We start from the raw sequence: 13,464 nt of genomic DNA on the forward strand, positions 1-13,464 counted from the left end.
TTCTAGGTAATGTGACATGAAGAGGCAGAAGGTTTGGGATGATCTGCAGACCTTGCAGAATTATCTGCCCTAAATTTACTCTGAGAAAGCTTTCTTGATGCTCCTCCACATGATTGAGCACTCTCAATTTACGAAACCAATACATTAACTTTGATAACGAGCTTCTAATCATCATTTGCCACCTAACAACAAGCCGAGCAGATGGGGAGCCACATTTCCATCGTGCTCCATCTTCCACTACAGCCACTGCTAAAAGCAAAGTGAAGTTCTGGTGGGAAGTGTGAACGTTTCCGAGTGGCTGAAACCTGGCTCCATCTGCTCAAGCAGACGGGACGGAGCGACGCGGCAGGAATGACAAAGTAGCCGCCGCAGGGGACGGATTGGGAGCAGCGCACGTACCTCTGGGCTGTGTCGCAGGGGGAGCCTTTCCTCTTCCGAGAGTCAGGGTTGGCAGGGTCCGTTGAGCTGTCCCCAAGGCCACTCATGTTGGTTGACCTACTTTGCACCTGGAACCAAAAGAAGGACAGGATAAGAGCAAGCTTTTTGCAGCTGCCGGAGGAACGGTTCCTCTGCAGCAGAAAACATGGACCAAGTGACCTCTGAACCTAACACAAGTCTTTCTTATTTAATTGATGCCTTGTTTTTGAAGGAAACAGTGTGAAGAGAAGACAGCACATGATGACTCTCCTCTTGATGTTCCCTGATCACCATTTGGCCAAGAAAACCCTCTCCACCATCCTTACATCACAGACTGAGCTCTTTCCTTTAGCCCCTTTAGCTTCCTGGCCTTACATCATTGTAACAACCACCCCACCACAGCCTGTTCCAATGCTTTGTTCATGTGTGTTTGATTGCTTTTCCTTTGTTTCCTTCTCCTACAAGCCTTCTCCTTCAGCCCATCTTCAGCTCCTCTGCCATCTCCCCCCATTCCTCTGACTCACGGCTGGCAGAGGATGCTCCACCCCTCACATTGTGTCTGCGTTCCTGCTCCCCCACCACCTCCTTTCCCCTCAGCACATGGCCTGGGCTTTAATTAAAGCTGCAAACTGACTCATCTCCTAACGGGATGTGACACCCTCCCACGAACCCCTTCCCCACCCCCTGCTGAGATTGCCTCCCATACATTGTCCGCCCAGCCTCAACCTTCTCCTGGCAGAGAGCTTCCAACCATGGGCGATCCTTGACCAGTCCTAACACTGGACATCTCCTGGATTCCAGCTCCCTCCAACACATGGACATTAAACCATTATTTTTAGGGTGTAATCTCAACACATGTTGGGTAAACTAGTCCATGCTATGGCAAATAAGAAGTCTAAGCAACCAAAGAATGTCCAGAGGTCCAGATCCAGAAGAATCATGAGGATTGTAACACTGCAATGTGCACTCCACATGCTAATGCTCCTTAATTATGACATATTTTTTCTATTTAACTGAATAAAATACCATATCAGCCCAATAAGGGCAAGAAAGCCAATTAAGGTGTATTTCTGGATGCTTCACCTTGAAGTGTGGTAAAGAGTAAAGAGTTTGGCCAAAGACCATGATACTCTTAGACCTGAGAACTCAAAACAGTCTGCTCCAAGAACTAAAGAACTATGTAAGCTTGTAGGATGTAGTCAAACCTTCTACAACATGTTAAAACTAGAAACAACCTGTGAAAAATAAAGTACCAGGACCCTGGACCAGAAGTTTGTAATTTAGAGGGCAGAAGGACTAAGTTCTTAAATTTAATCCCCTTGATTCTTCCACCAATTTCTAAAAGCTGTGATTTTAACAAGCACTGAACTGATGACAGATTGTGAAAAAACAAAACCTAGAAGATATGTCCACAGTTCCCACAGCCCATGTTTTATTCAGCCATCCCAAAAGCTGGGCAGGATTCCTTTGGTTGTCCAACACCTCCTATCCACTGCCCAACCGGGCACAAGGTGGCTGCTCATCAAAAGTCATCAGTGCTGGAGTATCTCACCCTCAGATGATTATTAAAATGATGAATATAAAAATCCCACTAGATTCTGAAAGTCCCCTGAATCCCAAACCACACCTGCAGACAGGCTTCTCAGAGCAGTGCAGAAGGATGGACACAGCCAGGAGCATCGCATCAACTCCCTGGTTGCTTGAGGAATCCAGTGTCCATATTAAAATCCAGAAAGCCAAATGTATCCTGGGTTGCACCACCAGAAATGTAACCAGCAGAGTGAGAGAGAGGATTCTCCCCCTCTCCAGTGAGCCCCCTTACAGTGCTGGGTCCAGCTCTGGGGTCTCCAACACCAGTAGGACATGGAGCTGTGGGAGCAAGTCCAGAAGAGGCCATGGAGACGATCCAAGGGATGAAGCAGCTCTGCTCTGGAGAAAGGCTGGGAAAGTTGGGGTTGTTGAGCCTGGAGAAGGCTCTGGGGAGACTTTAGAGCACCTTCCAGGACCTGAAAGGGGATGAGGACAGATGGGGACAGACTTTTCAGGAGGGCCTGCAGCAATAGGACAAGTAGTAAAGGTCTGAAACTGGAAGAGGGGAGATTCAGAGTAAATCTAAGGAAGGTACACTACCCTGAGGGTAGTGACATTGGCCTTGGTCAGCCAGTGAGGTGGTAGAAGTCCCATTCCTGAAACATTCCAGGTCAGGTTGGACAGGGCTCTGAGCAGCCTGATCTAGTTGAAGATGTCCCTGCTCACTGCAGGGGCATTGAACTAGATGGCCTTTAAAGGCCCCTTCCAAACCAAACCACCCTGAGATTCAACAATTCTACGTAAACCAGCATTACCAGCTTCATTATCTCCTACAACTGAGGTGTCCAGGAATGTGTTACACATTTTTGCTCTCCCTAGACCCACCTCTGTGCTCAAAATATCTACTCCAAATCTGCACTTCACACAGTGCTCCAGGGACAGAGCCTGTTTCTTGGCACTTCTGTTCATGCCTCCATCACCAGTGCTGAGGCGAAGGCGGTTCCTGACATCACTTTATCAATATTATCATGAGCAGTTGATGCCACAGGCACGAGAGCTCATCCACCAAATCCAGAAACCTTGAGCAGATGCCAGCAAGCTAGCCATGCCCACAGGTCTGAGTTAAAATTCCCCCACCTTTGGCATGCTTGCAAGAAGGAATGATGCCAAGGAAAATAGAATGAAGAGGGGGGAAAAGCAAACTCTTGAAAAATGTCAAGATTGTAAAATTAAATGTGCTGCATCATCTGCTCTGGGTGAGAAGAGCTCACTGAGGTTTCGGACAAGGGGTTTAAACCTTTATCTTGAAGGTTTAACTTGCTCTCACCAAAACATCGAGTCTCACAGGTACTGATTTCCACTTGGTAACTGAATTAAAAGGAAAAATAAACAGGGATATGGCAGGTAAAGTCGACTGTCCCACCAGGATGCTCTGCTGCAGGATCATGGCTTGGCAAGAGCGACCATATGCCCTAGAGAGGTGAACTAAGGACAACATTGCAGCTTTAGCTGAAATCCTTGGCTGGAGTTAAGCCGTTGATGTAATATCCTCAATGTTTCTTTTTATTGTAAAAGTAGTTTATTTTACGGCAAAATTTGCCAGGGCTGACAAGCCAAAAAAATGTCAGTTGGTCCAAAAATAACGAGGATGACTCAGTTTGAAAGCCCCACTGGGTCAGGGCAAGACCAGAGGATGAGGTCCCCCATGGAGGGCTGGGGTTGGGTGGCCAGTGCAAGGGGACCCTGCCGGTTGCTGCCTGTGCCGGGGCCCATGCACCGGAAACCTGATTTCTAACACCAGCTTCTTGTAAAAACATCCATATTTTGCTGGCTTAGGAAAGCCAACGGAGGCAGAGGAAGGAGGGCCAATGGTAATGAAAACAAGCTAATTAGTTAATCCAGAGAGAGGGGGAAGTGGTTTCCAGGCTTAATATGGGGGCTCTCCAGTGCAGACCTGTGCTAAACTGATTGCTCTTCTGCTGCTACAAGCCATCAAAAACATATAATAAGGAATAATATAAAGTGCTGCTGGTGTTCCCACGGCATTGCTTGCTCGCTGGGGCTCCTTTGGAGATGTTTGACCACGGCAGGAGCAACATGTAAGTGTTGCATCAATGCAAAGAGTGCTGGCCTCTTGCCTTCCTCCAGATGAATGTGGAAGAAACCTCATTCCAAAGATGCCCTTAACCTGCTGCTCTGAAGAAACTCCATGTCATGGTGCAAACCCAAAAGGTAGAGAATGGATTGAGAACAACTCTGAGTAGAAGGACTTGTGGGTGTTGGGTCATGAGAAGCTCACCATGAGCCTGCACCATGTGCTGGCAGGCCAGAAACCAACTATGTCCTGGGCTGCATCTCCAGCAGTGGGACCAACAGGGCTAGGGAGGTGATCATCCCCCTCTGCTTTGCGCTGATCCAAGGGCTGGCGCAGCTCTGCTCTGGAGGCAGGCTGAGAGAGTTGGGGTTGTTCAGCCTGGAGGAGAGAAGGCTCTGGGGAGACCTTAGAGCACCTTCCAGGACCTGGAGGGGCTACAGGAAAGCTGGGGAGGGACTTTTGACAAGGGCAGGGAGTGATGGGATGAGGAGGAATGGTTTCAAGCTGCAAGAGGGAAGACTGAGATGAGATCTGAGGAAGAAATTCTTTGCTGTGAGGGTGGTGAGACACTGGCCCAGGTTGCCCAGCTGTGGCTGCCCCATTCCTGCAAGTGTCCCAGGCCAGGCTGGCTGGAGCTTGGAGCAATCTGGTCTAGTGGAGGTGTCCCAGCCCATGGCAGGGGATTGGAACTAGATGATCTTTAAGGTCCCTTCCAACACACAACATTCTGTGATTATATGATTTTGTTGTTGTTGTAGTGAAACAATTACCATTGCATCCAGCAGCTTCCTACATGGACCTACCTGCATCTGAGGCACAAGTGCACAGCCCTACAGCAGCAGCATCAGTGAAGAATGCTGTGATGTGCACCATGTTCAGCAGCAAAGCATGCTCCTGTGCTACAGACTGCAGCTCCCTAGCTCCAGCTAAACAAGGGCTGAAGCCAATCACGAGGTCAAAGCTTTAGTGCTTCTCAAAGGTGATTCTCCATATCCATGTTGTTCTTGCTTCCTGGCTCTTAGCTCACAGATCTGAATATAGCACCAGTCCCTGGCCCCTCTTGTTACCAGCATCCCAATGCACCACTGCATCTGCTCACCAAAGACTAATTAGTCTCAAAGAGACTAATTGGGAGGGAAAATAATGGAAAGGAGGAATGGATAAGAAGCACAAAAGCTGAAGTGACCTGCTCATGGCCAGTCAAGTGGAATCACCTCTGATTTCCAATCCTAAACTCTCTCCTCTTCCATTGGTCCTGCAATCCACCCAAAGAAGACACTGCTTTTTGGGAAGTTATCATAGCAGAGACTGGAGCCTTGACAGAGAGGATGAAGCACCAACCAACACAAATACTCTAACACAATCTTGAAGATCATGACATTATTGCAATTTCCATGTTAACAAAAACCAACAAAACCCAAAAGGGATGTGAATTATTGCAGCTTAATGCTTCTGCTCTCCCAGTAATGCTAATGGAGTTCCAACAGCTTCCCAAAGACATCCATAGCTACCTTCAGCAGGCACAAATAGCCCTAGTGATTTGAACTGACAGCATGGAAGACAGAGCTGGCCACCCAATACTCCATTCTAACAGAATTTTAAAATGTATTTCCCACATTTTGTATTAATTTCACCCAAAGAAATGCTGACAAAATAACACTAACATCTATCGGAGAGAAACACAATTAGTCGGCTGTTTTTAAGAAAACAACAATGTTGGAAAAGTCTCTCATAATACAGCTATTCATCATCAAAATACAACCCATCTGTGCGTACGCAGGCTCAATTAGAGGTAATTAAGAGCATACTTGGAGTGTCGCAAGGACACGTCTATATTGTTCTCCTCACAAGTTCATCATCAGCTGCTCCTCTCAACGCTGGGGTCAGAGCAAACTTGATTTTTTTAAACTTTTAACTGCAGATAACAGGAGAAACACCACAGCTGTGACAGAGAAGAGGCAACGGGTGAGAAAGAGTGAGTCACTTGCTAACCTGCTGCATAGGGTGCTAGATCTGAAGTGTTGTTGTGGGTTTTTTTAAAATCTTCTTAATTCATCCCCAATTAAAAAATACAAAATAAAAAAAAGAAAAAGGAGAGAGATGTAAAGTCCTATTAAACATGTGGGGTTTTAGAGTCTGAAGCTGTCAAAAACAAGTGTCACATCTGTTCTGTGCAACATTTCTTGGGGGGGGGGGATGAAACCCCTGTATCCATATGCCACTCCTCCAGCCTGCAGAGACATGTGCCTTCTAACTAAATCCTCTTCTCTTGGTACCTTACCCCAATTTCCCTGCTTCATTTTCTCCTGCCTCTCCTCTATCCTGAGAGCTCTCTGTCTTCCTGAGGCCTGAGCCTCATGGAGATGGCACCAGTTGGACCCTCTGGCTCTGGGACATTCAACCCAACGTGTTGCACAGCCTGAAGCATGGATAACTCAGGTTCTCTTGGTTCCTCTTAACCGTCCTGGCCTGAATGTCCCCTCTTGGTATCAACACAGAATCCCAGACTGGTTTGGGTTGGAAGGGACCTTAAGGATCATCAGGACCAAATGAGGAGATAGGGCCAAACTGAAGGTCTCTTCCCACCTTGTAGACCCCAGTGTGTTTGCTCCCTCACCCTAACAGAGAAGCTAAATACATCTCAGTGGAAGACAACTTCTGGTACCAGACCCACCCTGAGTTCACCACTGCAGAAGGTTTTGCAGAAGATGAGGTGGGAAATGCCAACCAGCTGGTGTATCCATGGGGGAATAAGAGTAGTCCTTGGCTTCACAACCACTCATGGTGGCCATGAGACTCAAGTCCTTCATTCACAGGTCCTGCAGACCTGTGCTCTCTGCAGAGTAGTTATGGGAAGGAGAGAAACTCATAATAACTAGGCAGAGAGACAGGACATTAATCCCATCGTCCAGGACCTCATTACTCTTGCAATTTTAATTCTGAGTACCAGAAACTGGTCCACACTGTGGATGGAGAAGATGAGCTTTGCTCTCCAAATCCAGGCATCTCCACCCCCTTCTGCCCACAAAAAATCATTTGCTTTGGGAAGGTAGCATGGGCCATAAAACCCATATAAGCAAACCTATCCAGCCAAGGGGAATTTTGCATACAGTAACAAAAACACACATATCCAAGTGAATCCCTTAAGGATGAAAGCACAGGCCAGCCATATACCAGCTCTGCAAGTGTTTGGTCTCCACACAACCCGAAGAAAATAGAAAAGGAAGGGAAAGGTACATAAATCACAAAGTATCATCCTTAGAGAGGCAACAGTCCAAAGAGGTGTGAATCTGAATACGCCCAAGATGTCTATCACATTCGCAACTCACAGGCCCACAGCAGCCGTTCCCCTTTAGCCCAGGGATAATTCCAGCAGCCAATTTGTTTTACAAATGAATGGGAAAAATATGGGAAAGGACTTTGCCCGAGCACAATGAAAATGAATAATCAAGCTGTGGTAGATCAATATTTGATGCCTAAGGAGACCTCTGCAAATCTGTAACACCACTGCTATTTTCCCAAGCTCTCTTTAAAACTCACCTCAGCTAAAATACAACAGACAGGAGATAACTGATGTGCTGCTTATTACACTAATTGCAATCATCTCCTTGTTACCTGGTGCTCACCCACATCTGCTTGTCATAGCCATCTGTTGTCTGTCTTAATTAGATTGCATGCTCAGAGGGGCAGGGACTGTCACAGCATGGGATTTTCTAACCCCCTGGGCATCCCACTTCTGGCAAAACATCTCCATGCAACCACATGGCCAAGTGACACTACTCCAAATGCAGGAACAACAGAATCCCAGACTGGTTCTCTTGGTTTCCATTACACATTCTGGCCTGAACATCCCCTCTTGGTATCAACATAGAATCCCAGACTGGTTTGGGTTGGAAGGGACTTTAAAGATCATCTAGTTCCACCCCCCTGCCATGGGCAGGGACACCTCCCACTAAACCAGGTTGCTCCAAGCCCCATCCAACCTCATCTTGAACACTTCCATGGAGGGGGCAATGCTTCAGGATTAGGAAGCTAACAAAAAACCCCAAATAAACCCATCCCAAAAATAAAGCAAACAAGCTCAATAAGAATTACGCTGCACCATGGAGGGTTTTCAGGAGCAAATTATCACCTACTGCTTCTGCTGTGTATCCTAACTTTCTAGGATTCACCTTCTGAGCTGCTCTGGTGTTGTTAAGAAAAATTACTGGGCACCAAACCAAACCAAAAAACAGTCGTGGGAGAAAGCTCTCCTATGGGGAGAGGCTAAGAGAGCTGCTGTTCAGCCTGGAGAAGGCTCCACGTAGACCTTGTTGAGGCCTTTCAGTGCTTAAAGGGGGCTACAGGAAAGATGGGGAGAGACTTTTTAGCAGGGCATGTAGCAATGTGACAAGGGATGATTGTTTTAAACTGAAAGAGTGGAGATTCAGACTTGATAAAAGGAAGAGATTGACTCTACCCCCACAACTTGCTACACCCATCTGAGAAGTCCATTTAAAAGGATGATGATGTACCATTTTCCCTTTAAAATTACTCTAATCAGGCATCTGAGGCTCATGTAAAAATCTATGAGTATTAAAAACACATTGTTTTTTATCCTCATTAAAAGCCCAATAGAAATTCTAATGTCTTCCTACACCAGCTGTTTTTCCAAAGCACACTAACTGCCTTACTACAGGGCTGCTCACGGATGTCAGCATGTACTGCACAAGCATTTGCATCCATTATTTTTGCTTATCCAACAACAGCTCAACCACGGAGCCATCCACGGGAGGACGTGGGTTGAACAAGAGCCATCAGCTCGGCCATGGGCTGGTTGCAGTGGTCTCTACAGTGGGGGATGCAGCAAAGTTTAAGTCTCTCATTAAGTTCTGGATCTAAGTGTCATCCTGCTTGGAGGAAACAGCCTCAAGTTGTGCCAGGGGAGGTTTGGATTAGGAATTAGGAACAATTTATTCCCCAAAAGAGCTGTCAGGCCTTGACACAAGCTGCCCAGAGCAGTGGTGGAATCCCCATCCCTGGATGGATTTAGAAGCCATTTAGATGTGGTGCTGAGGGACATGGTTTAACAGTGGCCTTGGCAGTGCTGGGATAATGGCTGGACTTGATGATCTTAAAGGTCTTTTCTAACCAAAACAATTCTATGATTTTTCATTTCATAGGGTTTGAGTTAGAACAAGGGCTGACAGCCCCACCAGATCCCCCGAAGGCTGCATCATGTGTGGTTAATATTTTTGGAGGCAGCATGGCTGGTAGCAAGGTGGCATAAATTAATGTATGGCATAAGAGAGAAAGAGCAGGGATGCAAGAAACCTGCTGAAAAGGTGAGTCAAGGTTCAGGTGTGTAGAATTTTAATAATAATAATTTTCCTCATTTCCCACCTCCTTTAAGTGCCACTGAATACACTATGATCAGCTAAACGGAAGGAAATTTAGCTGGTGGATGGTACAAATGATAGAACCACAGAATGGTTTGTGTTGGAAAGGACCTTAAAGATCATCTAGTTCCAACCCCTTTCATAGGTAGGCACACCTTCCCACTAGACCAGGTTGCTCCCAGCCCCATCCAAATGGCAATGCTCTGCCTAAAAATACACGGGAACGAGGGCTCATGGTGGGCTCTCCCATGAGGGTCAACCCTGCACACTACAAGAGCTCTAGGAAAGGATGCTCTTCTTCACATTGCAAGCAGGAACCCTGCTCTTCTAATGGAAAAAAAAATAATAAATATATATTTATTAATTTTTATGCAATTGGTTTGCACTACTAATGGGAATATGTTGCAAACACAAACTGAGGTGTACCCAGACATGAGATGCAATACAGTTGCCATCCTTGAGCAGTCTTCCTCACAGAGCTTGTGTCTTGATGCCAGCAAGCCTCACTCCATGATGTTTACAGAAGAGATAAGATACAGAGCAGAACTGCAAGAAGCATAACCTTTTCTCCCAGTAACTGATAGGAAAAGTGGGTTAATTTATACAGCTTCTGAAAGGAAAAAATAAGGCTAATTCCCTCACAGTCACAGAACATTACACACTTCGTTTCATATTACGCTCGTGAATTACACGTTGCAATTACACAATTTGCTCTATGGAGAGAAGAAAGTATTTGGCAGAACGTACAAATACATCAGGTTCTCATGTAGCACAAATTAAACTGCGGCACAAGCACATGTGGCTTCATAAAAATCACCATAACTCACAGGCAACAAAGGCACTGGCGTGTCCTACATGACACCACGGCATGGGAACTCCACGTCTGGCAGCTGACCACCAGCAAGGCCACAGCTTTCCCCAGCACAGCCAGCCCCCACAACTCCAACCAGAAGGCAGGGAGCAGGATGAAGTGGGAAAATCCTCTTTCAGGAGTTACATGGGGATCTGTGCTCTGCATGAGGCTGCCCATGTAATCATGTTCTGTTGTTTATGGACCTGCTGTAAGGAGGATGCTGGGCTACAGACCCCTTTTCCCCATAATTTGCAGGATTTATTTATCTCCAGATACACATACATGCCTAATTTTCATAGAATCACAGAATGGCTTCGGTTGGAAGGGACCTTAAAGATCATCCTGCCATGGGCAGGAACACCTTCCACTAGACCAGCTTGCTCCAGGCCCCATCCAACCTGGCTTTCAACACTTCCACAGATGGGGCAGTCACAGCTTCTCTGGCCACCACATGTTTCTGTACTTGCATAATATCTTGGATACCTGAAATGAATGGATTAAAGAACAAACCCAGAGTCCTGGCCTGCAGCCGCAGAGCAAATACTCCAGAACCCTGTCAAGAGTCACCATAACGCAGAGATGGACTTCAAGTAACCTCATCTTCCAGATGTGCATCCAAACCACAAGTTTCAGGAGTGAAACGACAGCCCTGACAGCTTCCAAACAGCCACACAAATCCACACCCATTAAGCACAAAGTGCATTTAATCACCATTTATGCTGCAGTGAGGCAAACTAAAATTCCTCCTTAAAATCCAACAATTTACATGCATCACACGTGCCTATAATTCAGGCCAACTTTAGTCGTAAACCTAGCAAAAACCACTGACATTTCCTGATAGTGGAGGAACCCTGGTGAGGGGAAGTTCCTGGATTGTGTCATACCTTCATGTTTGAGTGAGGAACTTGTGGAAACTCGAAAGTCCCAGTGGATCAGACAGAGAAGGAAGACAACATATGCTGAGCCAATATTAAATACCTCTGCTAACAAGACCCAAAATGTCAAGAAGCTGAACCGGTGGAGGGATGAGGCCTCAGGTCTAATGACTAACCTTGTAACCATGCTTTGAAGATATCTAAAAGAGGGCTACTGCACCAGGAGAACTTCTGGCCAGTTTTTCTTCTTTCCCTTCTTCTTTTGCACTTTCTTGTTTTGTTCTGTTTACTCCCATCTGTCCTGCTTCTAGTCAAATGCTTTGGACTACTTCTATTTTCTCCTGCATGATCCCACCACTAGCAGTATATGCAGGTGATTCTGGCACTAACCAACAAAAGTCACTGTTAAGTGGCAGGACAGATGGCTAGATGCTTCTCCCACCACCATCCAAGACCTCTGGTTTCCACTGTCCACATCTAGTCTGCTTCTCCTAAGGTCTCGTAAGACTTCAGGCACTCACACTACTGTGTAGGTTTATTTTATTCACTTGGGATCTCCAGCATCAATTCATATGTGAGAGGAAAGACAAAATGTTGAGGATCACTAACAGGAGTTGTGAAAATGTGAGAAGACTGACATGGGTGGAGAGGGAGAGATGACAGAAGAAATCTTCAATAATGGTCTGCACTGGGAAAGGAAAAGGCAAGGCAGCAAGGTCAAATGAACCAAAGTGAAATATAATCCTGAGAGGAGGTGACAACCATCTGTCTTAGCAGGTTGTGAATTTTTCACACAATGATACAGTGTTTTTGGTAGGAAAACCTTTAAATATAATTTAGGGCAACCCCCTTCCATGGGCCAGAACATCTTTAACTAGATCAGGTTGTTCAAAGCCCCATCCAACTTGACCTTGAACCTTTCCAATGATGGGGCATCATCAGTTTCCACCAACAGCACAATTCAAAGGAAGTTGATGGTCCGGTGAAGCTCTCACTGCTGTCACCACTGCATGGCCCTACTGAGCTCAACAGCCACAGGCTCTTCCAGGAGTGAAGAAGAGCCAGACCAAGACATCCAACACTGAGAACATGGGTTACACCAAGAAGCAGCAGGAATCTTCCCAAAGAGAAGCTGCAATACCCTCTCCAACTGGATAAGCCTGAAGATGGTCTTTGGGTGCTGTCTACTGTCTCACACAGAGACAAAATTAAACCAGAACAACAGGTCCAACAGGGGGCTGAAAAATCCCAGAAGACACTCCAGGGTTGTGCACAGGCACACTAAAACTCTGGCTACAGAACCCCAACATCTCCGAGCTCTCAAGAAAAGCAAGAGTCAGAGGAAAACGTTTCTGGTGTTGTCTCCAAAATAATGATTTATCTGCTGGAGAGAATTTTTCATTTACCAAAACAAAGGACTGCATTACAGAGCTCATTTGAAAAGGTTGCTGTGGCTTCTCTGTGAATAAATTAATCAATTTTATTAAATTCCTGACTGATGGCTCCACTTCTGAAGATGCAAGCTGCCCGCCGGCTGCCGTGGAAAGCAACAGCTTGAGGAGCTAACCAAGATTCAGTGAGCACACCAAAAATAAAAATGTAAAATACTTTGTTTGTAACCCCTTGATCACTATCCCATTACAAAATTATAGCTAGATTGCTTGATCTCTAATTATCTGAGGATTAACCAATAAGGCAGGGGTACCATCCTGGTTGGGATATCATCCTGCCTGAACCACTCATGGTCAAGTGTTGGCCATCATTAGGATTTTGTTAAAGGATAAAAAAATGCCCATTTTTCCTAACCCTAGAATTAGAAATAAATAAATAAACAGACATATGGCTGAAGACAAAACTCAAGTGTTGCATTGGATGGCAACTTTTATGCCTCAGGCTGGACTTGCAGTAACCATCTGCTTCCTGAAAGTTCTTACCCACTAACCAGCATTTTGAGGTCCTTACCCCCAAAACCACCTGTCAATATCCTTCTGTTACCATTCAGACATCCAGAAACCCAACAGAGGAGACCAATGGAGGTGTGGAGATGCAGTTATGGCTTGAGCAAAACTTGGTGGTGAATTGGGTTAATTTTTAGGACTAGAATCTAGATCTGGTGTTAGGTAAGGACAATCATTTGTTTGCTAGAGACACACCACCAAACAAAGCATTTGGGTGAGATCAGGATGCTTTGATAGAACTCCTTCCCAAACTCTACATCCTGCAGCAAACACTATCCTCTAATGAGCAGGAGCTTTGTCAGAGCAGCCACCAGTAAACATACTCACCATTCACCCTCTTCATCAGCAGTGAGCAGGC

The 13,464-nt window shown here is 45.9% G+C and overlaps 1 protein-coding gene across 1 annotated transcript in view; it reads right to left on the reverse strand.

Moving 5' to 3' along the window:
* Positions 1-485, reverse strand: part of NCOA1 (nuclear receptor coactivator 1) — a 65,738-nt gene extending 65,253 nt beyond the window's left edge. Inside the window, exon 1 of the mRNA XM_010002180.1 lies at positions 400-485. Coding sequence (XP_010000482.1) covers positions 400-485 — 86 coding nt within the window. The remainder of the gene's footprint in view (positions 1-399) is intronic.
* Between the last annotated feature and the right edge of the window lie 12,979 nt (positions 486-13,464).

This window comes from Chaetura pelagica, unplaced genomic scaffold (genome assembly GCF_000747805.2).
Source record: "Chaetura pelagica isolate M959 unplaced genomic scaffold, ChaPel_1.0 scaffold107, whole genome shotgun sequence".
Lineage (NCBI taxonomy): Eukaryota > Metazoa > Chordata > Aves > Apodiformes > Apodidae > Chaetura > Chaetura pelagica.